General features: G+C 44.6%; 1 protein-coding gene across 1 annotated transcript in view; it reads right to left on the bottom strand.

Annotated features, from left to right (window-relative positions):
- The window catches only part of LOC124550787 (ammonium transporter Rh type A-like), a 192,509-nt gene that overhangs the window by 138,127 nt on the left and 26,844 nt on the right, over positions 1 to 27,538 (bottom strand). The window contains exon 2 of the mRNA XM_047125510.1: positions 3,658 to 3,850. Coding sequence (XP_046981466.1) covers positions 3,658 to 3,850 — 193 coding nt within the window. The remainder of the gene's footprint in view (positions 1 to 3,657; positions 3,851 to 27,538) is intronic.

Raw genomic sequence — 27,538 nt, 5'->3', positions numbered from 1 at the left:
AAGGTGAAGATATCGAAAAAGATATGATTGTCGGAAGGACAGACTCAGCATACAGGAAAGTCAAAACAACCTTTGGTAACATTAAAAGCAACGGTGGTAACATTAAGAGTGCGACGGGAACTCCACTTAAATGCAGAGGAGAGAGCAGATAGGTGCCAAGAATACATTGAAAGCCTCTATGAGGGTGAAGATTTGTCTGATGCGATAGAAGAAGAAACAGGAGTCGATTTAGAAGAGATAGGGGATCCAGTATTAGAATCGGAATTTAAAAGAGCTTTGGAGGACTTACGGTCAAATAAGGCAGAAGGGACAGATAACATTCCATCAGAATTTCTAAAATAATTGGGGGAAGTGGCAACAAAACGACTATTCACGTTGGTGTGTAGAATATATGAGTCTGGCGATGTACCATCGGACTTTCGGAAAAGCATCATCCACACAATTCCGAAGACGGCAAGAGCTGACAAGTTCGAGAATTACCGCACAATCAGCTTAACAGCTCATGCATCGAAGCTGCTTACAAGAATAATATACAGAAGACTGGAGAAGAAAATTGAGGATGTGCTAGATGAGGATCAGTTCGGCTTTTGAAAAGGTAAAGGCACCAGAGAGGCAATTCTGAAATTGAAGTTGATAATGGAAGCAAGGCTAAAGGAAAATCAAGACAAGATCATAGGACTTGACGACCTGGGGTTCAGGAGTGGAATTAAAATAGAAGGAGAAAGGATATCAATGATACGATTCGCTGATGACATTGCTATCCTGAGTGAAAGTGAAGAAGAATTAAATGATCTGCTGAACGGAATGAACAGTCTAATGAGTACACAGTATGGTTTGAGAGTAAATCGGAGAAAGACGAAGGTAATGAGAAGTAGTAGAAATGAGAACAGCGAGAAACTTAACATCAGGATTGATGGTCACGACGTCAATGAAGTTAAGGAATTCTGCTACCTAGGCAGTAAAATAACCAATAACGGACGGAGCAAGGAGGACATCAAAAGCAGACTCGCTATGGCAAAAATGGCATTTCTGGCCAGGAGAAGTCTACTAATATCAAATACCGGCCTTAATTTGAGGAAGAAATTTCTGAGGATGTATGTCTGGAGTACAGCATTGTATGGTAGTGAAACATGGACTGTGGGAAAACCGGAACAGAAGAGAATAGAAGCATTTGAGATGTGGTGCTATAGACGAATGTTGAAAATTAGGTGGACTGGTAAGGTAAGGAATGAGGAGGTTCTACGCAGAATCGGAGAGGAAAGAAATATGTGGAAAACACTGGTAAGGAGAAGGGACAGGATGATAGGACATCTGCTAAGACATGAGGGAATGACTTCCATGGTACTAGAGGGTGCCGTAGAGGGCAAAACCTGTAGAGGAAGACAGAGATTGGAATACGTCAAGCAAATAATTGAGGACGTAGGTTGCAAGTGCTACTCTGAGATGAAGAGGTTAGCACAGGAAAGGAATTCGTGGCGGGCCGCATCAAACCAGTCAGTAGACTGACGACAAAAAAAAAAAAAAAAAAAAAAAGCAATATGGGGTGGAGCGCCATCCTACATAAACATCGTAGTTGTAGCAGGTGTTTATCAGCCAGGCTGGGGATGATGCGATTCTGTAACATATCGGCGTACCTCTCAGCCGTCACGGTAGCAGTCACTGACGTTTTGCTGTCCAGCGCCATCTGTCGCAAATTTTGTGAACTTTGTTTTTTCTTTTTTTTTGTTCTAATAAAACCCCGTGTCATTCCAAGCATGTGTGTCAATTTTTACCTCTCTATCTGCATTATTCCGTGATTTATTACGTTTTCAAATAATACTGACCTTTTGATCACGCGGTACATAAACCAAAACGGAAAATGAGCACAACCGAATGGCGAATTTTTAGAGTCACAATACTCGTACTAACGGGCTCAATGCGTATTGGAACTACTGAAAATATTTAAACCAGCATCAATATTGTTGGTCGCCCCCCCCCCCCCCAAATTCTGTAAGTCCCTCCAGATGCTTGAGCGTCATGCACTCCACGTCGCCTTCTGTATACGCCTCCCGTCCCCCACGTGGATCCTCTATGACCTCATTCCTTTCCCCCATCTGCTCCTATTCCTCGAACATATCCGCATACTCTACACCGACCGCTGCCTTGATCCCCCTCACCCCCTAGTTGCTCCTCTCCTCTCCAATCCTCACTCCCTGCCAAGCCTTCACTGTTGTGTCCCCCCTACCTTCCATCTCTACACTGTTCATCTCCTTTCCCAACATGGCTTCTATCAACTCACCCTCATAGATGATGCCCTCTCTCCCTCCATCTATCCCTCCTATCAACTCTGACCCTTACCCCCCCCCCCTCCTTTCCTCTGTCCTTTCCGTGGGCTCCCTCTTCCTCCCCCCCTTCCATGCTGTATTCTCCCCGCCAAACCTCTCCCTTCCTCCCTTCTCCCCCCCCCCCCCGAGTCCTTTTGTATTCCACTCCTCTGCCTTCCCCAGCCCTTGTCGCGTCTGCCCAGCACCCCCCCCCCCCCCCCCCACTCTTATGGGTCCACATCCTCCATTGGCTCCTTTCCCCCCTCCCCACCCCCTTCGCTTTTCCGCACCTTTCCCCCTTTTTTCTTTTCCCATCACCTGACCAGTTTCCCCCCACCTGCTCTCGGCTATGGTATTCATATTTTAGTGCAGTGTTCCAGTGACTGTTTCAGTGTTGTTTCGGCTTTTCCTGTGTTGCGAACAGAAATCATGTTGTTGTTGGGTGTGAATTTTATGTCTTTCGCGAACAGAAACCAGACTGTCGCCGTGTCTGCTTCATATGTATTTTATTATCATCATCATCCCTATGTTCTGTGTTTTAAGTTCCACGATTTTTTTTTTTCGCCCTGTTACCATTTGTCTCCGATTTTGTCGCCTGTTTTTTATTATATATTATCTTCTCCTTTTCTAAAACAAAGTCTGTAGGGTGAAGAGTGGCACACTAAGCTGCTGCCAGCCTATCCCCTTCGGAGGGAATCGAAATTCAATAAAGAAAAAAAAAAATTGTTGGCCGCACGGGATTAGCTGAGCGGTCTGAGGCGCTGCAATCATGGACTGTGCGGCTGGTCCCGGCGGAGGTTCAAGTCCTCCCTCGGGGCCGGCCGTGGTGGGCAAGCGGTTAAAGGCGCTACAGTCTTGAACCGCGCGGCCGCTACGGTCGCAGGTTCGAATCCTGCCTCGGGCATGGATGTGTGTGATGTCCTTAGGTTAGTTAGGTTTAAGTAGTTCTAAGTTCTAGGGGACTGATGACCACAGCCAGCCAGCCTCCCTCGGGCATGGGTGTGTGTGTGTGTGTGTGTGTGTGTGTGTGTGTGTGTGTGTGTGTGTGTGTTTGTCCTTAGGATAATTTAGGTTAAGTAGTGTGTAAGCTTAGGGACTGATGACCTCAGCAGTTAAGTCCCATAAGTTTTGAAACACATTTGAACATTTTTGAAGATCAAAACACACACATACACACACGAATTACTTCCGTGCGTCGTATTGAGACCGACCTCTGCTGCGATCCAGCCTGCGGGCCAGCAGTTGCCCGCTCGCGCCTTAGACACTAGCAACTGGTGGTAACGGGACCAACTTCTACTGCAGTTGCCCGCAGGAAAACGGACAGTGAGTGTGACGTGTAAGAAGCGTCCATTACCTTGCAAGGGTGACCACGAAGCGGCCTCCGGCCTCGGGCAGGATGTTGTAGAAGCCGTTGCAGAGCAGCGCCCACTGGAGCAGCAGGGAGGCCAGCAGCATGTTGAGGCCCAGCGAGCTGTACATGTAGCGGCGAGCGAACGTGCCCAGCAGGGCGAACCCGGCCAGCAGCGCCAGGTGCACCTCCTGGAAGCCTGCAACAGCCGACCAGCAGAGGCGCTGCCATGGAACAGCGTACGGTGGGGCAAACACGATAACACAGCCAACCACACACCCACAGCCCAACGATTGTTAACTGGGGGCGTGTGCAGAAGAGACTCTATGAGCGTTGACAACTGCAAGGGAAGTGTGTTTCATGCCTTTTTTTTTTTTTTTTTTTTTGGTCATCAATCTACTGACTGGTTTGATGCGGCCCGCCACGAATTCCTTTCCTGTGCTAACCTCTTCATCTCAGAGTAGCACTTGCAACCTACGTCCTCAATTATTTGCTTGACGTATTCCAATCTCTGTCTTCCTCTCCAGTTTTTGCCCTCTACAGCTCCCTCTAGTACCATGGAAGTCATTCCCTCATGTCTTAGCAGATGTCCTATCATCCTGTCCCTTCTCCTTACCAGTGTTTTCCACATATTTCTTTCCTCTCCGATTCTGCGTAGAGCCTCCTCATTCCTTACCTTACCAGTCCACCTAATTTTCAACATTCGTCTATAGCACCACATCTCAAATGCTTCTATTCTCGTCTGTTCCGGTTTTCCCACAGTCCATGTTTCACTACCATACAATGCTGTACTCCAGACGTACATCCTCAGAAATTTCTTCCTCAAATTAAGGCCGGTATTTGATATTAGTAGACTTCTCTTGGCCAGAAATGCCTTTTTTGCCATAGCGAGTCTGCGTTTGATGTCCTCCTTGCTCCGTCCGTCCTTGGTTATTTTACTGCCTAGGTAGCAGAATTCCTTAACTTCATTGACTTCGTGACCATCAATCCTGATGTTAAGTTTCTCGCTGTTCTCATTTCTACTACTTCTCATTACCTTCGTCTTTCTCCGATTTACTCTCAAACCATACTGTGTACTCATTAGACTGTTCATTCCCTTCAGCAGGTCATTTAATTCTTCTTCACTTTCACTCAGGATACCAATGTCATCAGCCAATCGTATCATTGATATCCTTTCACCTTGTATTTTAATTCCACTCCTGAACCTTTCTTTTATTTCCATCATTGCTTCCTCGATGTACAGATTGAAGAGTAGGGGCGAAAGGCTACAGCCTTGTCTTACACCCTTCTTAATACGAGCACTTCGTTCTTGACCGTCTACTCTTATTATTCGCTCTTGGTTGTTGTACATATTGTATATGACCCGTCTCTCCCTATAGCTTACCCCTACTTTTTTCAGAATCTCGAACAGCTTGCACCATTTTATATTGTCGAACGCTTTTTGCAGATCGACAAATCCTATGAAAGTGTCTTGATTTTTCTTTAGCCTTGCTTCCATTATTAGCCGTAACGTCAGAATTCCCTCTCTCGTCCCTTTATTTTTCCTAAAGCCAAACTGATCGTCACCTAGCGCATTCTCAATTTTCTTTTCCATTCTTCTGTATATTATTCTTGTAAGCAGCTTCGATGCATGAGCTGTTAAGCTGATTGTGCGATAATTCTCGCACTTGTCAGCTCTTTCCGTCTTCGGAATTGTGTGGATGATGCTTTTCCGAAAGTCAGATTGTATATCGCCAGACTCATATATTCTACACACCAACGTGAATAGTCCTTTTGTTGCCACTTCCCCCAATGATTTCGTGCCAAAGGGGCGATAAAAGGAAATAATTAACCTTGTACCGTTATTGAGCCGTGGCGGCTCATATCGATAGTGCCACTCTGGTGGTTTATCTTTCCTGCCACGGTCAGGGCGGTAAGCAGCGCCCTCTGGGGCCTACGCGAAGAGTAACGAGGCGAGGTCGTGTTGGGGGAGGGGGAGGGGGTGCTCCGGGACGTCGTGGGAGACGGTTGTCGGGTTGACGCAGCGAGGTGGGACCGGACCTACCGCATGGAGATATACAAGTTGGCTCTGAACGGAAGGAGCCGTAGCAAGCAGCGCGAAACGGGCGTCCTGTAATTTGTGTGAAGGAGTAACGATTTTTGCATTGGATGTCCCAGTGGTTCCAGAGAGTTGCGGTGGCTGCTTTCGGAGAAGAGAATTGGTAAGAGCTTTGTGTCTACGCTCTTTTCCGTACGATGTTGCTGCCTGCCATTGTAAACGGGTGAAAATCAGGCGCTTTTACTGACTATACGGGAACTGACGTAAAATTACATTTGTGATTGAGTCTCACTTGCACTGTGACAATTTAGAGGCGAAAACTGTGGTGGTCATTAGGTCTGGTTCTTTGCTGTGCAACTAAGGGAGTTAGTTATTTGGGGTAACTGAGGGAGCACCATTATGTTGGTCTAAGTGATACGTTCTCCCCGTTTTGTCTATGGCTTTGTGAATCGAAATCGTGGGGGAGTACACGTTTGAGTAATTTACTATTGTATTGATGGTTATGTTGTAAAGACTGTTCTCTGGTGTGTTAAATCACACGCTGATTTGTAGCCAATCTAAGCAGAAGTTACCATTGCTACTTGCTTATGTGCTACTGTCCTTATGACTGGCGTTGTTTGTCTTTTGATTGTGGGTGTGTTCACGATTTAAAAAAAATTACGGCTACTATTCATAAGGGTTGTCTAGTTAAATGTTCCGCTGTTCTCTGTTCTTCGATTGTGTAAGCATACGTGATGAGTGCATCGCTGCAGTTTTTCGCGTGCTAAATTGCGGGGTGTCGGTGCCGTCCTAGGGCTAGACTTGTGACTTACGTTATGTTGAAAGGGAATTAACTGTACCAAACTTAAGAGAGCTTTTAGATTGTTTTAGATCTGAACATGGAATGATGTTGATATTTTGTCGATTGCGGCGATAACTTCCTGTGTGGGGAGATCTTCTGAGGGACTTGTCTTGTACTGTTGCTGTGCAGTCCATCTGAAACGTGCTGCTTAAAACTTGGGACTGCAGCTCTCTGATGTTATATATTACTGTTTAATCTTAACTGTCTTGGATGTAAAAATGTTGTTGAGGATTATGTAATTTTGATCGCTGGTTCCTTAAAGGAAATATGTACTCGGTCAGAGCCTATTTAAACATGATTTTAACTCATCATTCAAATTTTCTAGTCTTACTTTCTTAAAAAGGTTTCAGTTATATGATTGCTATTTACCTGTTTAAATGTTTGAGTGACTTAAAGGAAAAGAATATTGTTTTGTAATTTGTACTGGTTGTTCCTTTTGGGTAATACCTGACTTATGTGTTCAATAAATGAGTGTCTAATCAATGGTGATGCACTGTTCTATCGCTAGCCTACCCCTCCCACTCCACAGCCTATTGAGCTGCATTGCGTCGAAATTGTGTTCAAAACACCCCTCTGACCTGACACCTCAGTTATTATTTCAAATTATCGATTTTAATTCTTTAACCCTTGAGTAGTCGCGCGTGAGAGATACGCTACGTGATCGAAAGTATCCGGACACCCCCAAAAAAACATACGTTTTTCATACTAGGTAGAGAGCCTGTATAGGGAGAGAGTGACCAACCGGACGATACGGCGCCCATTTTTCTGCCAAACTGCAGGCGGGACTTTTGAATGGCCAGTGGTGGAGTAGTGGAGTACACACTCACCGAATCAAAAGCACAAGACAATATGGCGAAATCATTCGTTAAATGCCTTTGTTTATAAGAATAATGTGTTATAATAATTTTCACACAGCCAATTTACAGGTCTGTTTTCAAATTTAACTATATATATTGCAAGTTGTTTTATATACAGGGTGTTACAAAAAAGTACGGCCAAACTTTCAGGAAACATTCCTCACACACAAATAAAGAAAAGATGTTATGTGGACATGTGTCCGGAAACGCTTAATTTCCATGCTAGAGCTCATTGTAGTTTCGTCAGTATGTACTGTACTTCCTCGATTCACCGCCAGTTGGCCCAATTGAAGGAAGGTAATGTTGACTTCGGTGCTTGTGTTGACATGCGACTCATTGCTCTACAGTACTAACATCAAGCACATCAGTACGTAGCATCAACAGGTTAGTGTTCATCACGAACGTGGTTTTGCAGTCAGTGTAATGTTTACAAATGCGGAGTTGGCAGATGCCCATTTGATGTATGGATTAGCACGGGGCAATAGCCGTGGCGCGGTACGTTTGTATCGAGACAGATTTCCAGAACGAAGGTGTCCCGACAGGAAGACGTTCGAAGCAATTGATCGGCGTCTTAGGGAGCACGGAACATTCCAGCCTATGATTCGCGACTGGGGAATACCTACAATTACGAGGACACCTGCAATGGACGAGGCAATTCTTCGCGCAGTTGACGAAAACCCTAATGTCAGCGTCAGAGAAGTTGCTGCTGTACAAGGTAACGTTGACCACGTCACTGTATGGAGAGTGCTACGGGAGAACCAGTTGTTTCCGTACTATGTACGGAGTGTGCAGGCACTATCAGCAGCTGATTGGCCTCCACGGGTACACTTCTGCGAATGGTTCATCCAACAACGTGTCAATCCTCATTTCAGTGCAAATGTTCTCTTTAGGGATGAGGCTGCATTCCAACGTGATCAAATTGTAAATTTTCACAATCAACATGTGTGGGCTGACGAGAATCCGCACGCAATTGTGCAATCACGTCATCGACACAGATTTTCTGTGAACGTTTGGGCGGGCATTGTTGGTGATGACTCGATTGGCCCCATGTTCTTCCACCTACGCTCAATGGAGCACGTTATCATGATTTCATACGGGATACTCTTCCTGTGCTGCTAGAACATGTGCCTTAAGAAGTACGACACAACATGTGTTCAAATGGCTCTAAGCACTATGGGACTTAACAGCTGTGGTCATCAGTCCCCTAGAACTTAGAACTACTTAAACCTAACTAACCTAAGGACATCACACACATCCATGCCCGAGGCAGGATTCGAACCTGCGACCGTAGCAGTCGCGCGGTTCCGGACTGCGCGCCTAGAACCGCGAGACCACCGCGGCCGGCCACAACATGTGGTTCATGCACGATGGAGCTCCTGCACATTTCAGTCGAAGTGTTCGTACGCTTCTCAACAACAGATTCGGTGACCGATGGATTGGTATAGGCGGAACAATTCCATGGCCTTCACGCTCTCCTGACCTCAACCCTCTTGACTTTCAGTTATGGGGGCATTTGAAAGCTCTTGTCTACGTGACCCCGGTACCAATGTAGAGACTCTTCGTGCTCGTATTGTGGACGGCTGTGATACAATACGCCATTCTCCAGGGCTGCATCAACGCATCAGGGATTCCATGCGACGGAGGATGGATGCATGTATCCTCGCTAACGGAGAACATTTTGAACATTTCCTGTAACAAAGTGTTTGAAGTCACGCTGGTACGTTCTGTCGCTGTGTGTTTCCATTCCGTGATTAATGTGATTTGAAGAGAAGTAATAAAATGAGCTCTAACATGGAAAGTAAGCGTTTCCGGACACATGTCCACATAACATATTTTCTTTCTTTGTGTGTGAGGAATGTTTCCTGAAAGTTTGGCCGTACTTTTTTATAACACCCTGTATAGTAAAAAGCAAAAACGACTTACTTCGCACAGATAAGAGTACTTGGTTGGTTTCCACAGGGCTCCTGTTTGATTTGTGTCAGCCCTGTTGACTGCGACTGCCCACTGCTTTCGTCTTTCTTCATTGCGTGCAAATGCTAACACGCGAAATCCACCTTCGCCTCTGTTGGATCAACCGACTTCATCACAAAACGCTTCATTATTTCAACTCGTATTTAAGATCGCAAACGCTAATTACGTACTAAAACGATGTACAACTAAATCGAATATGCATGCATAACGCATAACAAGTCTTTCAATAATTCAAATACCTTTTAATCGTTTCAAAAAGTCCTCTGAACTTCAATTCAACTCAAAAGCACGGCGAACATAGCAAGCGCGAGAGACGTTTGGCGCCATTTTTCTGCCAGAGCTAATCAACCAATCACGGGCAACTTCACCTATGGCCACTCTCTCTGTATACAGGCTCTCTAACACTAGGTGCATTGCTTTGCCACCTACTACCAGGTACTCCATATCAACGACCTCAGTAGTTATTAGACGTCGTGAGAGAGCAGAATGGGGCGCTCGGCCTATCTCACGGATTTCGAACGTGGTCAGGTGACTGGGTGTCACTTGTGTCATACGTCTGTACGCGAGATTTCCACACCCCTAAACATCCCTAGGTCCACTGTTTCCGATGTGATAGTGAAGCGGAAACGTGACGGGACACGTACAGCTCAAAAGCGTACAGGCGGACTTCGTCTGTTGGCTGACAGAGACTGCTGACAGTTGAAGAGGGTCGTAACGTGTAATGGGCAGACATCTGTCCAGACCATTACATAGGAATTACAAACTGCATCAGGATCCACTGCAAGTACTATGATAATTAGGCGGAAGATGAGAAAACTTGGATGTGATGGTCGAGAGGCTGCTCGTAAGCCACACATCACGCTTGATGTAAGGACCGTAAACATTGGACGATTGAACAGAGGAAAAACGTTGTGTGGAGTGACGAATCACGGTACACAACGTGGCGATCCGATTGCAGGGTGTGGGTATGGCGAATGCCCGGTGAACGTCATCTGCCAGCGTGTGTAGCGGCAGCAGTAAAATTCGGAGGCAGGGGTGTTATGATGTGGTCGTGTTGTTTTGCGTGACACTATTGCAGCACAGGCCGACATTGATGTTTTAAGCACCTTCTCGCTTCCCACTGTTGAAGAACCAATTTGGGGATGGCGATTGCATCTTCCAACCCGATCGAGCACCTATTCATAATTGCACGGCCTAATAACTAATGAGGAGCTATTGAATGGAACTGGGGATAAGAGGAGTTTGTGACACAACTTGACAAGAAGAAGAGATCGGTTGGTAGGACATGTTCTGAGGCATCAAGGGATCACAAATTTAGCATTTTAGGGCAGCGTGGAGGGTAAAAATCGTAGAGGGAGACCAAGAGATGAATACACTAAGCAGATTCAGAAGGATGTAGGTTGCAGTAAGTACTGGGAGATGAGGAAGCTTGCACAGGATAGAGTAGCATGGAGAGCTGCATCAAACCAGTCTCAGGACTGAACCACAACAACAACAACAATTGTGGAGTAGTTACACGACAATAACATCCCTGTAATGGACGGGCCTGTATAGCGTCCTGAACTGAATTCTATATAACACATTTGGGCTGTTTTGTAAACGCTGACTTCGGGCCAGGCCTCACCGACCGACATCGATACCTCTCCTCAGTGCAGAACTCCGTGAAGAATGGGCTGCCATTCCCCAAGAAACCTTCCAGCACTTGACTGAACGTACGTTTGCGAAACTTGAAGCTGTCATCAAGGTTAAGGGTGGGGCAACATCACATTGAATTTCAGCAGTACCGTTGGAGGGCGCCACGAACTTGTAAGTCATTTTCAGTCAGGTGTGCGGATACTTTTGATCGTATAGTGTAAATCATCAACTGCCATTTGTAAGAAGCCGCTGAGCGACAACAGATAAATGTAGTTCTAATCACTGTAACCTTATGCAACAGGCTCCTCGGAAGTCATTTTCGTCGGTCTGCGGTTCGCTATAATATGTGCAAGATCAGCGTTCGCCGATAAGGGAAATGTACCACTAATGAGTTAGGTTAAATTAAAACGCGTAAAATCTGCCTAGTTTTATCTAAAATTTCACATGTGGAAGATCATTCGGTAATTTAGTAACTCATAAATGCTTAATTCAACAATGGATATGTAATTAGTAGGGCTGATTATGGCGAACGAAAATAATGCTTACAGTGATAATAGCATCAAATTTTGAACGGTGTTACTTCCAAATTACAATTATTGTGCATATCCATTGCAGATGTACTTGAATTTTATGTTTAGTGGACAGTGATTTTAGAATAATATCCAGTAACTTCGCCAATTACCTATATGTTTGCCACAGGCGAACTTTTGTGACACTTCAGTGTTAGGTTACTGCACTGAACAATCAACAACATAGTATGGAGCATCAACTGAGTATGGCACGTGACTAACAGTTTAATTGCGTTTAATAAGTCACGTCTCCAAAATACTAACGCGAATTCTTTACAGACGTATGGAAAAACTGGTAGAAGTCGACCTCGAGGACGATCAGTTTGGATTCTGTAGAAATATTGGAACACGTGAGGCAATACTGACCCTACGACTTATCTTAGAAGATAGATTAAGGAAAGGCAAACCTACGTTTCTAGCATTTGTTGACTTAGAGAAAGCTTTTGACAATGTTGACTGGAATTCTCTCTTTCATATTGTGAAGGTAGCAGGGGTAAAATACAGGGAGCGAAAGGGTATTTACAATTTGTACAGAAACCAGAGTCGAGGGGCATGAAGGGGAAGCAGTGGTTGGGAAGGGAGTGAGACAGGGTTGTAGCCTCTCCCCGATGTTATTCAATCTGTATATTGAGCAAGCAGTAAAGGAAGCAAATGAAAAATTTGGAGTAGGTATTAAAATCCATGGAGAAGAAATAAAAACTTTGAGGTTTGCCGATGACATTGTAATTCTGTCAGAGACAGCAAAGGACTTGGAAGAGCAGTTGAACGGAACGGACAGTGTCTTGAAAGGAGGATATAAGATGAACATCGACAAAAGCAAAACGAGGATAATGGAATGTAGTCGAATTAAGTCGGGTGATGCAGAGGGAATTGGATTAGGAAATGAGACACGTAAAGTAGTAAAGCAGTTTTGCTATTTGGGGAGCAAAATAACTGATGATGGTCGAAGTAGAGAGGATATAAAATGTAGACTGGCAATGGCAAGGAAAGTGTTTCTGAAGAAGAGAAATTTGTTAACATCGAGTATAGATTTAAGTGTTAGGGAGTCGTTTCTGAAAGTATTTGTATGGTGTGTAGCCATGTATGGAAGTGAAACGTGGACGATAATTAGTTTGGACAAGAAGAGAATAGAAGCTTTCGAAATGTGGTGCTACAAAAGAATGCTGAAGATTAGATGGGTAGATCACATGAGGAGATATTGTTGTGGCACAACTTGACTATAAGAAGGGATCGGTTGGTAGGGCATATTCTGAGGCATCAAGGGATCACCAATTTGGTATTGGAAGGCAGCGTGGAGGGTAAAAATCGTAGAGGGAGACCAAGAGATGAATACACTAAACAGAATCAAAGAAGCTTGCACAGGATAGAGTAGCATGGAGAGCTGCATCAAACCAGTCTCAGGGCTGATGACCACAACAACAACAACAATGATGTATGAGACGCGATCTGGTCACAAACCATAGATCATTCAAAATGAAACAGCAGTTTAAGTGTCTCAACTGAAAACCTCGTGTAGACCATATTATTTGAAATGGCCCACTTTTGTCAATAAAGATTAATCCAGCGCGACAAAAAAGTGCAGCTACCGGAGGCATATTTGCACAGGTAAACACGATTACGTTCCAGTCGTATAGCAACAGTCAATGCGGGTGCAAGAGCCAGGTGCATACTGCGAGGGCCCGCACGCAGTAACGTTCGCTAAACAATCGCTAAGGAGACACTGTTGGTAGCCCCTTTGTTCATCCGGTCGGCCAACAGGTGTACGTCTGTTCGCCCGCACACATCTCAGAAGCAGCTGTCGTTCGTCTCTGTCTACCCTAGCCCGTGGTGAAATACAGTTGACTCAGCACCAGTCTTGGACAGCAAGTCATGCCAGCATACTTTAACCACGGTGGCACGCGAACAGTTTATAAACTAAGCCAGTTCGGAAATATTTCCATTTCTGGCCCGTAAGCCAATGATCATGCCCTCTTGGACATCTGATAAATCGCCTTGTTTCCGCATTACGACAACTACTGCATTACTTTCGGCGTGCCTTCCACTGCTCGTGCTGTCACATGTCCTCTGTGAGTGAATTAGTGGATGTGACTTCAAACGTAGACGGTGGTCACATTAATATGACCGGATTGTGTGTTACACCATTCAAGTCTCTTTATTTCTGCGTAGCCACTGGAACCTACATGTGTGAAGGAGAGTGTCAACAACCAATGACTATTTTGGTTGTCTTCACTCTGAAGAACTGTTTTGATACAGCTCTCCATACTAATCTCGTGCAATCCCCTTCACCTCACCACAACTACTTCAACGAAATCCACTTGAATCTACTTACTGCACTCAGCCATTGTCTCCATCTACAATTTTACCCCCGTAAACTTTACTCCGTTAGCAAATTTACGATTCCTTGTTGCCTCAAGATGGGTCGTATCAACCAGTCCCTCGTCTTAGTCAATTTGTTCCATAGATATCTTTTCTCCCAAGTTCAGTTCAGTACCTCTTCATCAGTTACGTTACCTACAAACACAATCTTTATCATTCTTCTCCAGCTCCTATTATCATCTCGTCTGAACCATTTATGGTTCATGTTCCAATCAGTGACTATTATTCCAGAATTCTGGAAGCATTCCCCAGGCTGTGGCTAATCCATTTCTCCGCAATATCCTTTCTTTCAGGAGTGCTAGTTCTGCAAGGTTCGCAGGAGGGCTTCTGTAATGTTTGGAAGGTAGGAGACGAGGTACTGGCGGAAGTAAAGCTGTGAGGACGGGGCGTGAGTCGTGCTTGGGTAGCTCAGTTGTTAGAGCACTTGCGCGTGAAAGGCAAAGGTCCCGAGTTCGAGTCTCGGTCCGGCACACAGTTTTAATCTGCCAGGAAGTTTCAGTGATTATTATTGCTGTGGTCTGGAGTATACAAAGCTCCATCACCATCCTTTCTTGTTTGACTGGAAAAAACTGTGTCACAAGAAGTTCAGACAGTGAATAACTCTAAAACGAAATGGATATATGAAAATGATAGCAAGTATTTTTTTTAAGGGACCAGACTGCTATGGTCACCGGTCCGATTGCAAGTATTATTCGAATGCGCTTCTTGATTTCATGGCTGCAGTCACCAACAGCAGAAATCGGCTGCCATATTTCTGGTAGCGGCGCGGAGTTGCTGCGTGGTCTCGGGCGCCTGGCCATGGTTCGCGCGGCTCCCCCCGTCGGAGGTTCAAGTCCTCCCTCGGACATGGGTGTGTGTGTTGTCCTTAGCGTAAGTCAGTTCAAGTTAGATAAAGTAGTGTGTAAGCCTAGAGACCGATGACCTCGGCAGTTTGGTCCCATAGGGACTTACCACAAATTTCTGTTAATTGGAGCCGTGAAATCAGGAGACACCTGTTACCTGGTAGAAAGGCAGAGGCCAACCTTGACAAGGCCGTAATGTTGACATAACTTTAATAACAAAGATCCGTATAGAAAGCGTTGCTGTAGGAATGTGAGTACAAGACCATAAGAAAGTCTGAACGTAGTAGAATAATCTTCTTTGAACTGTGGTATTCCAGGAAACTCATTACAGTTCTATAGGCTGCAAACAATAAGTTGGCGTTACAGCAAGAAAAACTATATTGCTCCTAGGACGGTCTGACACTGAAAAAGACTGACTGATTTTGGGTACATCATGGGAAAAGACTTTCAAAGTTACATTAACTGAAAGTAACCTGCTCCTGTGAAACTAATAGGACTCTATCCTGGTAGGGCAAATCGAATGAAAATAACTGTTACTTATCTAGTCTTGATTTATTGAATGTCATGCACAGCTGTATGATGTTGTTGTCGTTATTGTGGTCTTCAGTCCTGAGACTGGTTTGATGCAGCTCTCCATGCTACTCTATCCTGTGCAAGCTTTTTCATCTCCCAGTACCTACTGCAACCTACATCCTTCTGAATCTGCTTAGTGTATTCATCTCTTGGTCTGCCTCTACGATTTTTACCCTCCACGCTGCCCTCCAGTACTAAATTGGTGATCCCTTGATGCCTCAGAACATGTCCTACCAACCGATCCCTTCTCCTGGTCAAGTTGTGCCACAAACTTCTCTTCTCCCCAATTCTATTCAATACTTCCTCATTAGTTATGTGATCTACCCATCTAATCTTCAGCATTCTTCTGTAGCACCACATTTCGAAAGCAGCTGTATGATATCGTGCATGAAACATAGCTTCCAACCCGTCCTTTTTAAATTTCTCTTGTTATTAAGGTAGAAGAGATACATAAAACATTAACGTTACTCTGAGAACGGTATCATTGCCTCTGCATTATCCTCTAAGTCACTTTCCTTGCCTATTACTTTAACAATTATGATGAACTATTAAATCACTGTCTTTTAACAACGTCGCACAATAGACTCGTTAGCAAGCAGTTGTTGGTAGATGGATTAGAAGGTGCATACAGAATTCTGATGCTTGGTACGTGGTTCAATTTCAACGTGATTAGTTACTTAAATGTGATAATATACCTGCACTACTCTTTCTCTTATGCAGTAAATGGAGTGGTAAAATTCTCGGTAATGTTAGGGATACTTTTACTTGAATCTTTTTCTGAAACATGCATTGTGTAAGACCATGACAAATTATTCAGAAGTTACGAACAACTATAGTCAAAACGTTTACACACTCAGGAATAGTTCCCCATGCCACAATGACACGGTATCAGCAACAGGGATATAGTCAGTTGGGGAGGAAACAAAGGGAATCATTAGCACTAAGCTGAAGGTAGCAAGGGTAAAAATACAGTGAGCGAAAAGTTATACACAGCTTGAGCAGAAACCTGAAGGGAGTTGAACACTTGAGGGGCACGAAAGATGGTTGAGAAGGGAGAGAGACAGGGTTGTAGCCTGTCCCTGACATTCTTCAGTCTATACATAGAGCAAGGAATAAAAGGAAACCAAATAAAAAATTGGAGAGGGACTCAAAGTTCACGAGATGAAATACAAAGTATTAGATTAGCCGGTAACAGAGATAGTAAAGAACTTGGAAGAGCAATTGAACGGCATGAACAGTGTTTAGAAAGGAAGATATAAAGTAAACATTAACAAAAGACAGATAAGGGTAATGGAATGTAGTCCAATTAAATCAGGAGATGCTGAGTGAATTACATTGGGACATGAGACACTAAAAGTAGTAGATGAGTTTTCCTAAATAGGTAGCAAAATAACTGATGATGATCGAAGTAGATATACGAATAAAAGGGAAACTGGAAATGGCAAGAAAAGAGTTTCTGGAGAAATTTATTTACATCGAATGTATAAAGGGTGATTAAAAAAATGTACGGTCAAGGCCGAATAGTGCAGAATCGGTATGCTAATCAGGCAAAATCGCCGTGAGCAATGAGGCAATCATCACACCGACTCGCCATGTTGAAGATACCCGATTGGTAAAACGTCGTGTCCCGCTGTATGAAGGAGTCCGTGACTGCTTGCTGCACAACCTCGTCCGCTAGGAATCGTCTACTCTTAAAGGCTTTTTAAGGAACCGGAGGCGTAATAATAAGATGGAAGGAGATCAGGTCTATATAGCAAGTGACCGAGTTTCTTCCATCTGAGTTAGCGGAGCCGGCCGGAGTGGCCGAGCGGTTCTAGGCGCTACTGTCTGGAACTGCGCGACCGCTACGGTCTCAGGTTCGAATCCTGACTCGAGCATGGATGTGTGTGATGTCCTTAGGTTAGATAGGTTTAAGTAGTTCTAAGTTCTAGGCGACTTATGACCACAGCAGTTAAGTCCCATAGTGCTCAGAGCCATTTGAACCATTTCTTTTGAGTTAGCGGAACTTCCGAGTTACGACATTTGCGATATGGGGACGTGCATTACCATGAACATGGCGCATCATTCTACAATGGTTATTTTCGACAGACATGCTGTACACACTGATCCCTTGCCTACATGTCGATGCTCATACAGGGTGGTCCATTGATCGTGACTGGGCCACATACCTCACCAAATAAGCGTCAAACGAAAAAACTACAAAGAACGAAACTCGTCTAGCTTGAAGGGGGACACCAGATGGCGCTATGGTTGGCCCATTAGATGACGCTGAAACCAGATGGCGCTATGGTTGGCCCGCTAGATGGCGCTGCCATAGGTCAAACGGATATCAACTGCGTTTTTTTAAATAGGAAACCCCATTTTTTATTACATATTCGTGTACTGCGTAAAGAAATAAGAATGTTTTAGGTGGACCACTTTTTTCGCTTTGTGATAGATGGCGCTGTAATACTCACAAACATATGGCTCACAATTTTAGACGAACAGTTGGTAACAAGTAGGATTTTAAATTAAAATACAGAACGTAGATACGTCTGAACATTTTATTTCGCTTGTTCCAATGTGATACATGTACCTTTGGAAACTTATCATTTCTGAGAACGCATGCTGTTACAGCGTTGTTACCTGTAAATACCACATTAATGCAATAAATGCTCAAAATTATGTCCGTCAGCCTCAACGCATTTGACAATACGACTAACGACATTCTTTTCAACAGCGAGTAGTTCGCCTTCCGTAATGTTCGCACATGCATTGACAATGCGCTGACGCATGTTGTCAGCCGTTGTCGGTGAATCACGAAAGCAAATATCCTTCAACTTTCCCCACAGAAAGAAATCCGGGGACGACAGATCCGGTGAACGTGCGGGCCACGGTATGGCGCTTCGACGACCAATCCACCTGTCATGAAATATGCTATTCAATACCACTTCAACCGCACGCGAGCTATGTGCCGGACATCCATCATGTTGGAAGTACATCGCCATTCTGTCATGCAGTGAAACATCTTGTAGTAATATCGGTAGAACATTACGTAGGAAATCAGCATACATTGCACCATTTAGATTGCCATCGATAAAATGGGGGCCAATTAGCCTTCCTCCCATAATGCCGCACCATACATTAACCCGCCAAGGTCGCTGATGTTCCACTTGTCGCAGCCATCGTGGATTTACCGTTGCCCAGTAGTGCATATTATGCCGGTTTACGTTACCGCTGTTGGTGAATGATACTTCGTTGCTAAATAGAACGCATGCAAAAAATCTGTCATCGTCCCGTAATTTCTCTTGTGCCCAGTGGCAGAACTGTACACGACGTTCAAAGTCATCGCCATGCAATTCCTGGTGCATAGAAATATCGTACGGGTGTAAACGATGTTGATGTAGCATTCTTAACACCGACGTTTTTGAGATTCCAGATTCTCGCGCAATTTGTCTGCTATTGATGTGCGGATTAGCCGCGACAGCAGCTAAAACACCTACTTGGGCATCATCATTTGTTGCAGATCGTGGTTGACGTTTCACGTGTGGCTGAACACTTCCTGTTCCCTTAAATAACGTAACTATCCGGCGAACGGTCCGGAACTCGGATGATGTCGTCCAGGATACCGAGCAGCATACATAGCACACGCCCGTTGGGCATTTTGATCACAATAGCCATACATCAACACGATATCGACTTTTTCCGTGATTGATAAACGGTCCATTTTAACACGGGTAATGTATCACGAAGCAAATACCGTCCACACTGGGGGAATGTTACGTGATAACACGTACTTATACGTTTATGACTATTAAAGCGCCATCTATCACAAACCGAAAAAAGTGGTCGAACTAAAACATTAATATTTCTTTACGTACTACACGAATATGTAATAAAAATGGGGGCTCCTATTTAAAAAACGCAGTTGATATCCGTTTGACCTATGGCAGCTCCATCTAGCGGGCCAACCATAGCGCCATCTGGTTTCCCTCTTCAAGCTAGACAAGTTTTGGTCTTTGTAGTTTTTTCGTTTGATGCTTATTTCGTGAGATATTTGGCCCGGTCACTATGAATGGACCACCCTGTATACCCGCATCGCAATCCCGCTACGTTGCATATACGCTGCAGCAACCGCGTCAGACAGAAACTTTTAGGTTTAAGTGTGAAGAAGCTTTTTCTAAAGGTATTTCTCTGAAGTGTAACTTTGCATGTAAGTGAATGTAGGCGATAAACAACTCAGACAAAAGAAAATAAAAGCTTTTTAAAGGCGATTCTACAGCAAAATAGTAAAGATCAGATGCGATAGATCATCTAAGCAACGAGGAGGTACTGAATGCACCGAAGGAAAAAAATCGCAACACCACGAAGGAATTGTGTGACATAAACGAAGGTTGGTAGACGTGTTTCTACATCTAAAAGATGACGTCTATTCAGATTCGATGCCAGTCACCTAAGAGTGGCGGAAATAGCGCTACGATGAGGATGCAAATCAGTTTTACTTGAAATATACTCTGTAACTGGCGTAAGCATTATTTACCTTTGAGATTGGACATGGTGTGCTGATGTCAGTCAAGAATGCCTTTAAAGCGACAAAAACGCCATTATCAACACCTCATTGAGTTTGAAAGGGCTCGTGTAATAGGGCCACGAGAAGCTGGATGTTCCTTTTGCGATACTGCAGGAATGTAGGCACTGCACAGGACCGCTGGCAGCGATGATAACCAGAACGTACGGTCGCAAGATGACCGGTTTCCGGAAGACAACGTGTCACTACCGAGAGGGAAGACCATCGTGTTCGGAGTATGGCTCTGGTGCGTCGTGCGGCATCTGCAGAAGCAGTTGACACCACAGAACAACAACTCACTCCTAAAAATCTGGATCTTAAAGAACAGCTCCGAGCCAGACGCTCGTGCATTCCATTGACCCCAAACTATCGCAATTTGCGACTTCAGTGATGTCAAGAGTGAGCTCATTGGAGAGCAGCGTAGAGGTTTGTTGGTGAAAGCTGCTTCTGCCTCGGTGCCAGTGATCGCCGTGTGTTGGTTAGGAGGAGACCAGGTGACCGCCTGCATCCAACCTGTTTGCGTGCTAGCCACACTGGACATAAACCTCGAGTTATACTATGGGGTGCGATTTCGTATGACATCAAGAGCACTCTTGTGGTTATCCGACGCACGCTGATTGCAAATTTGTACGTCAGTCTGGTGATTCGACATGTTGTGCTGCCATTCATGATCACTATTCGAGGCGATGTTTTCCAACAGGATAACGTTCACCCATGTACCGTTGTTGTAACCCAACATGATCTACAGAGTGTCCACTTGTTGGCTTTGCCTGCTCGATTGCCAGATCTGTTTCCAATCAAGCACGTATCGGACGTGATCGGACGAGAATTGCAGCGTCACCCACAAGTAGCACTGACCGTTCCTGTATTGCCCGACCAACTGAAACAGGCATCCCACAACACAGGCACGTTTGCATGCTTGCATTCAGCATTCTGGCGGTTACACCAGTTTTTAATGTACCAGCACTCCACATTTGCAATGGCTTAGCTCGCGCTTACATTAATCTGTGATTTTGCAATGTTAATTAGTTAAATACATTACCTAGACAAACGTATACCCTAAATTATATTATTCTGCATTAATTATTTTCTTGGTGCTGTGATTTTTTCCTTCACTTTAGAATTGGGACAAAGGAAATTTGTGGCATAAAAAATGGTCAAATGTGTGCGAAATCGTATGGGACTTAACTGCTAAGGTCATCTGTGGTGTCACCGCCAGACACCACACTTGCGCTAGGTGGTAGCCTTTAAATCGGCCGCGGTCCGTTAGTATACGTCGGACCCGCGTGTCGCCACTATCAGTGATTGCAGACCGAGCGCCGCCACACGGCAGGTCTAGAGAGACTTCCTAGCACTCGCCCCAGTTGTACAACCGACTTTGCTAGCGATGGTTCACTGACAAAATACGTTCTCATTTGCCGAGACGATAGTTAGCATAGCCTTCAGCTACGTCGTTTGCTACGACCTAGCAAGGCGCCATTATCAGTTGCTATTGATATTGTAAAGAATGTAGAGACAAGAGCTACGTTCAACATTGATGGATTAAAGTTAAGTATTCCACCAAGTACCACCTTTTTTCTGAAGTCTGAATTCCTTGTCCTGTTCCAGACCTCACGCCCGCCTGCGTGAGCTTAAACGCATGCCTTTCGGCTTCCTCCAAACTCCGTGGGTTGGCTCCTGCCAATCCACAATATCACCAGTCCCTAAGCTTACACACTACATAACCTAAATTATCCTGAGGACAAACACACCCACCCATGCCCGAGGGAGGATTCGAACCTCCGCCGGGAGCAGCCGCACAATCCATGACTGCAGCGCCTCAGACTGCTCGGCTAATCCTGCGCGGCTTTGTGGCATAACTTGAGTAGAATATCGTTCTTGTGCAGCACAGCTATCTCTTTATTCCCATGAAGTAATGAGTGCTGTCGACATGGAATCTCAGATCGATTCCATATTCCTAGATTTCCAGAAGGCTTTTGAGACCGTTCCTCACAAGCGACTATTAATCAAATTGCGTGCATATGGAGTATCGTCTCAGTTGTGTCACTGGATTCGTGATTTCCTCTCAGAGAGGCCACAGTACGTAGTGATAGGCGGTAAATCATCGATTAGAACAGAAGTGATATCTGGCGTTCCGCAAAGAAGTGTCATTGGCCCTCTGCTGTTCCTGATTAACATAAATGATATAAAACTTCCTGGCAGATTAAAACTGTGTGCCCGACCGAGACTCGAACTCGGGACCTTTGCCTTTCGCGGGCAAGTGCTCTACCACTGGACACATCCCCCAGGCTGTGGCTAAGCCATGTCTCCGCAATATCCTTTCTTTCAGGAGTGCTAGTTCTGCAAGGTTCGCAGGAGAGCTTCTGTAAAGTTTGGAAGGTAGGAGACGAGGTACTGGCAGAAGTAAAGCTGTGAGTACCGGGCGTGAGTCGTGCTTCGGTAGCTCAGATGGTAGAGCACTTGCCCGCGAAAGGCAAAGGTCCCGAGTTCGAGTCTCGGTCGGGCACACAGTTTTAATCTGCCAGGAAGTTTCATATCAGCGCACACTCCGCTGCAGAGTGAAAATCTCATTCTGGATAAATGATATAGGTGGTAATCTGAGCAGCCTCCTTAGATTGTTTGCAGATGACGCTGTAATTGACCGTCTAGTAAAATCATGAGACGTTCAGTTCCAATTACAAAATGATCTAGAGAGAATTTCTGTATGGTGCGAAAAGCGGCAATTGGCACTAAACAAAGAATAGTGCGAGGTCATCCACATGGGTACTAAAAGAAATTTTGGGTATACGATAAATGGCACAAATCTAAGGGCTTTCAATTCGACTAAATATCTAGGAATTACAATTACGAGCAACTTAAATTGGAAAGACCACATAGATAATATCGTGGGGAAGGCGAAACAAGGGCTGCGCTTTGTTGGCAGAACACGTAGAAGATGCGACAAACCCACTAAAGAGACAGCCTACATTACACTTGTCCGTCCTCTGCTGGAATATTGCTGCGCGGTATGGGATCCTTACCAGGTAGGACTGACGGAGGACATTGAAAAAGTGCAAAGAAGGGCAGTTCATTTCGTGTTATCGCGCAGTAGGGGTGAGAGTGTCGCTGATATGATACGCGAGTTGGGGTGGCAGTCACTGCAACAAAGGCGGTTTTCTTTGTGGCGAGATCTATTTACGAAATTTCAATCACCAACTTTCTCTTCCGAATGCGTAAATATTTTGTTGACACCCACCTACGTAGGGAGAAATGACCATCATAATAAAATAAGAGAAATCAGAGCTCGAACGGAAAGGTTTAGGTGTTCCTTTTTCCCACGCGCCATTCGAGAGTGGGATGGTAGAGACGTAGCATGAAAATGTTTCGATAAACCCTCTGCCAAGCACTTACGTGTGAATTGCAGAGTAACCATGTAGATGTAGATGTAGATGTAGAAGAAGGGCTCTAAGCACTATGGGACTTAACATCTGAGGTCATCAGTCCCCTAGAACTTAGAACTACTTAAACCTAACTAACTTAAGGACACCACACACATCCATGCCTGAGGCAGGATTCGAACCTGCGACCTTAGCGGTCGCGCGTTTCCAGCCTGTAGCGCCTAGAACCGCTCGGCCACTCCGGCCGGCCTAGAAGAAAGGGTCGGTTGACAGGATACATTCTTAGAGATCATAGGATTGCCAATTTAGTACTGGAGAAAAGTGTGAGAGTAAAAATTGGTGGGGAGACCGAGAGATGAATAGAATAAGGAGGTACCAATGTATGTAGGTTGCAGTAATTGTTCGGAGATGAAGAGGCTTTCACAGGATAGAGTAGCACAGACAGCTGCACTAAACCAGTCTTCGGGCTGAAGACCAAGACGACAACAAAAACAACTGCAACAACAAGAACAACAAGGAAGGCATATTACTCGCTCGCATTCATTACAAATGCTCATGACAACATGCTTCAGCCGGCCGAAGTGGCCGTGCGATTAAAGGCGCTGCAGTCTGGAACCGCAAGACCGCTACGGTCGCAGGTTCGAATCCTGCCTCGGGCATGGATGTTTGTGATGTCCTTAGGTTAGTTAGGTTTAACTAGTTCTAAGTTCTAGGGGACTAATGACCTCAGCAGTTGAGTCCTATAGTGCTCAGGGCCATTTGAACAATTTTTCAATATGCTTCTCTACTAAGTATCGTTCGCTGTTGCAAACACTGTAGACAAAGAAGAAACAACGGCTAGAGTGGAACTGAAAGCATAAGATACTTTCATTGAATACAGAATCGTTATGAAGCCTAAGAATGAGACCAAACACCTGCCTTATACAACTGACCTAAATAAATGTAGCCGGACATGCAAGGAACACATGTTGAGCTCGTGTTTGTGTTCATAGCGCACGCATCTGCTGGCAGGTTTAACGCTGTCTCGCGAGTGGTTGAGGACCCTTATTTATACTGATTTTACATGTGTACCTAATCCAGATCCCTCAAAAAACGTCTCCGAGTAATCTGCGGGGCATGACGTCGCGTAGTTTTCCTCTCACACCGCAAAGGGCAAAGGGTCTGTCTGCCGTGGCCGCGAGTATAAGAAGCATTCGAAAAGAAACTAGGGGGAGGCTGTAAAATGAGAACTTCTGAAGAGATCGTAAAGCCATTGCCTACGGAGTAAGCTGTGGTCCCTATGAGAGCGCTAGGATCCTAAAATCGCCTTAGAGGGACACAGGCTGACAATCACGTGACGACAAAGCGAGCACACGCCGGCGTCGACCGCCCACTGCACTCAGTCGTGCTGAAAACAGAGAGATGAAGGCTTCAGAGGAACAGTAAAGAGGCGTAGTGGTTTCCTGCCAGCGGAAGAAGTGCGGTGAACGGAAATTCACTAAAGGATGGCACGTGTCTATGAAGAGCACTCCATATCCGTAACAAGAGTCAAGGCGTGACACAAGCAATTCACGGAAGGATGAACGTCACTGGCCCATGATGCACGACCTGGAACGCCACACCGCATTACCGACATGATTATCTATAGTTCAATTCTTTTATCTTGGTGGCTTGCGCATGCCCGCCCAGACGCGGGAGATTGCTGCGTTGCCAGTTGCACAGGACGCACGCGCCAATAGAAGCAGCGCCATAGTATGGCATAGTTCGCAAGCTGACGTTTAGGGGGGAGCGCGCAGTTCATGAAGTAGAGCCACCACGGCCGCATTAACCCTTTCGCTGCTACAAAGACGTGCTCCCTGCATTCCGCGCTGTGGGCGATTTTGTCACTGCACTGCTCGCCTGTGCAGACACATCGTGTTCCGACTGCTTTGACACTCTTATCATTCGATTCCACAAAAACTATTTGGCCCAAAAATTGGATTTTTACACATCTTCTTGACTGATACCTTCCCCCCATAAGTGACTTAATTTTGTTTCGATGTTCAACGCAGTCATTATGCATTAAATATAGTAAACCATTGCACAAAATTTTGAAGAGTTTGCAGAGGTAAAAGTCCATAGAGTATACTTTCCGTATGGTCTATTTTAGTTGCCACAAAGTTGAGAATGAAATGTGGACAAAATACATTAAACAAAACTGTGGACTTACAAAAACATTAGGACTTGAATATACCGTCTATCAGTGAAGTGCTCTGAGCTATGTCAAATATAATTTTTGTGTGTGGCACACACAAACATCATTTATTTGCTAAAACACTGATCAGCCAACACAAACGTTGAATATTGTGTTACCGCAGCACAAAACTACGAAAGGTGACTTGGCAATGGAGGAGACAAAATACTGTCCACTGAAGATGCTTCAAAAGAGAGAAACGCGTCTGGTCTAAATAAGTCGTTTATTATAGTTGCAGAAGAGGAATATATTTCAATACCATTGGTAAAATTGCGACTGTGGAACAAAAACAAGAAAGAGAACATGAGTACCATTGTGTATGTGCCATACCTTACCTTGATTGAAGTGCTTTAAAATAAAGCCAAACGCGTCCGGTGTAAATAATACTTTTATTACAGTCGCGAAAGACGGAATATTTCTCAATATTACATACGACACCTTTGTGGTATTTAAATTAAATGAGATATTGTTATACAGTAAATTTTATATGAAATTTAGGTACCTTGTCCACATTTCATTCTCAATAGTGTGGCAACTAAAATCGATCATACGGAAAATATACGCTATGGACTTCTACCTCTGCAAACTCTTCAAAATTTCGTGCAATGGTTTACTACATTTAATGCTACATAATAACTGCGCTGAACATCGGAAAAAAATTAAGTCATTTATGGGGGGGGGGGGGGGGGGGGGAAGGTATCAGTCAAGAAGACGTGTAAAAATCAAATTTTTGGGCCAAATAGTTTTTGTGGAATCGAATGATAAGTGTGTCAAAGCAGTGAGAACACCATGTGTCTGCACAGGCGAGCAGTGCAGTGATGACAAAATCGCGCACAGCGCGGAATGCGGGGAGCACGTGTCTGTAGCAGCGAAAGGGTTAATGAAGAGACAAAGCACTAGAAATTTCAAAAAATTGCATTCAAACGATTATAATTCGTGAAGTAAGGAACTTCGATATTGTTGTTAAATAATGAAAATATTAAGCACCGCACAAGGTTTGAACTCACAACCTTTCGCGTAGGAGCCCAATACCTTAACCGTTCCGCTAACGCAGCTCATCTGACTACTGAACGCCATGATGATTCTTAACACATCACGGACAATACTGACACTGTTGGTATGACTATGATCTACTCACGCTTCGTCGAAGTGCAATAGGAAATAAACAATTACCGCTGTTCTTTATTGCGAAAAAGCGGTTCGTGAGATTGATATAAACACCTTTCCTTGCTATCGCCTGAATTAGGTGTCTTATTGCTTGTTTGGTTTAATTAATTAATAGAATATGAAGCAATTGGTATAAAGAATACTTTTTCCAAACTTTCTATAAAAGAAAGTCTGCTATCAAGACATTGCTTTTGTTCTATTACTTTATTTATGACTGAACGTTTCTAAAACTGAAGACACTCATCCATGCTCTGCACTGCAGTCGAGATCTGGCAACGTCGTTCTCTGTTCATTGGCTGACAGTGTTTTGTGACGTCAGATGCGCAGAACGAACCTAAACTCGGCCGTCAACATAAATGACGCGCACTTTAGTAAGTGCATGACCTCATTATCCAGCAAGTCAGAGTCACCCATATTTGCTGCTGAGGTGTAACTGAGCGTCGGACCTGTAACCGACATCCACTACTCTCCCTACACTTACCCCATTTTTCGATGAATTTCTCCATCTACATTTAAATCTACATCTACGTACATATTTCGCAAGCAACCGATCGGTGTACTACTAGTAGTCACTTCATATCCTGTTCTGCCGGCCGGTGTGGCCGAGCAGTTCTAGGCGCTACAGTCTGGAACCGCACGACCGCTACGGTCGCAGGTCCGAATCCTGCCTCGGACATGGATGTGTGTGATGTTAGTTAGATACGTTTAAGTAGTTCTAAGGGACTGATGACCTCAGAGGTAAAGTCCCATATTGCTCAGAGCCATTTGAACCAAATCCTGTTCCACTCGCAAAGAGAGCGAGGGAAAAATGACTACCTATACACCTCCATAAGAGCCCTAATTTCTCGTGTATTACACTACTGTCATTAAAATTGCTACACCT

The sequence above is a fragment of the Schistocerca americana genome, chromosome 9 (genome assembly GCF_021461395.2).
Source record: "Schistocerca americana isolate TAMUIC-IGC-003095 chromosome 9, iqSchAmer2.1, whole genome shotgun sequence".
Classification (NCBI taxonomy): domain Eukaryota; kingdom Metazoa; phylum Arthropoda; class Insecta; order Orthoptera; family Acrididae; genus Schistocerca; species Schistocerca americana.
Note: the sequence above shows the minus strand (reverse complement) of the source record. Positions and strands in the feature narration are given on the sequence as shown.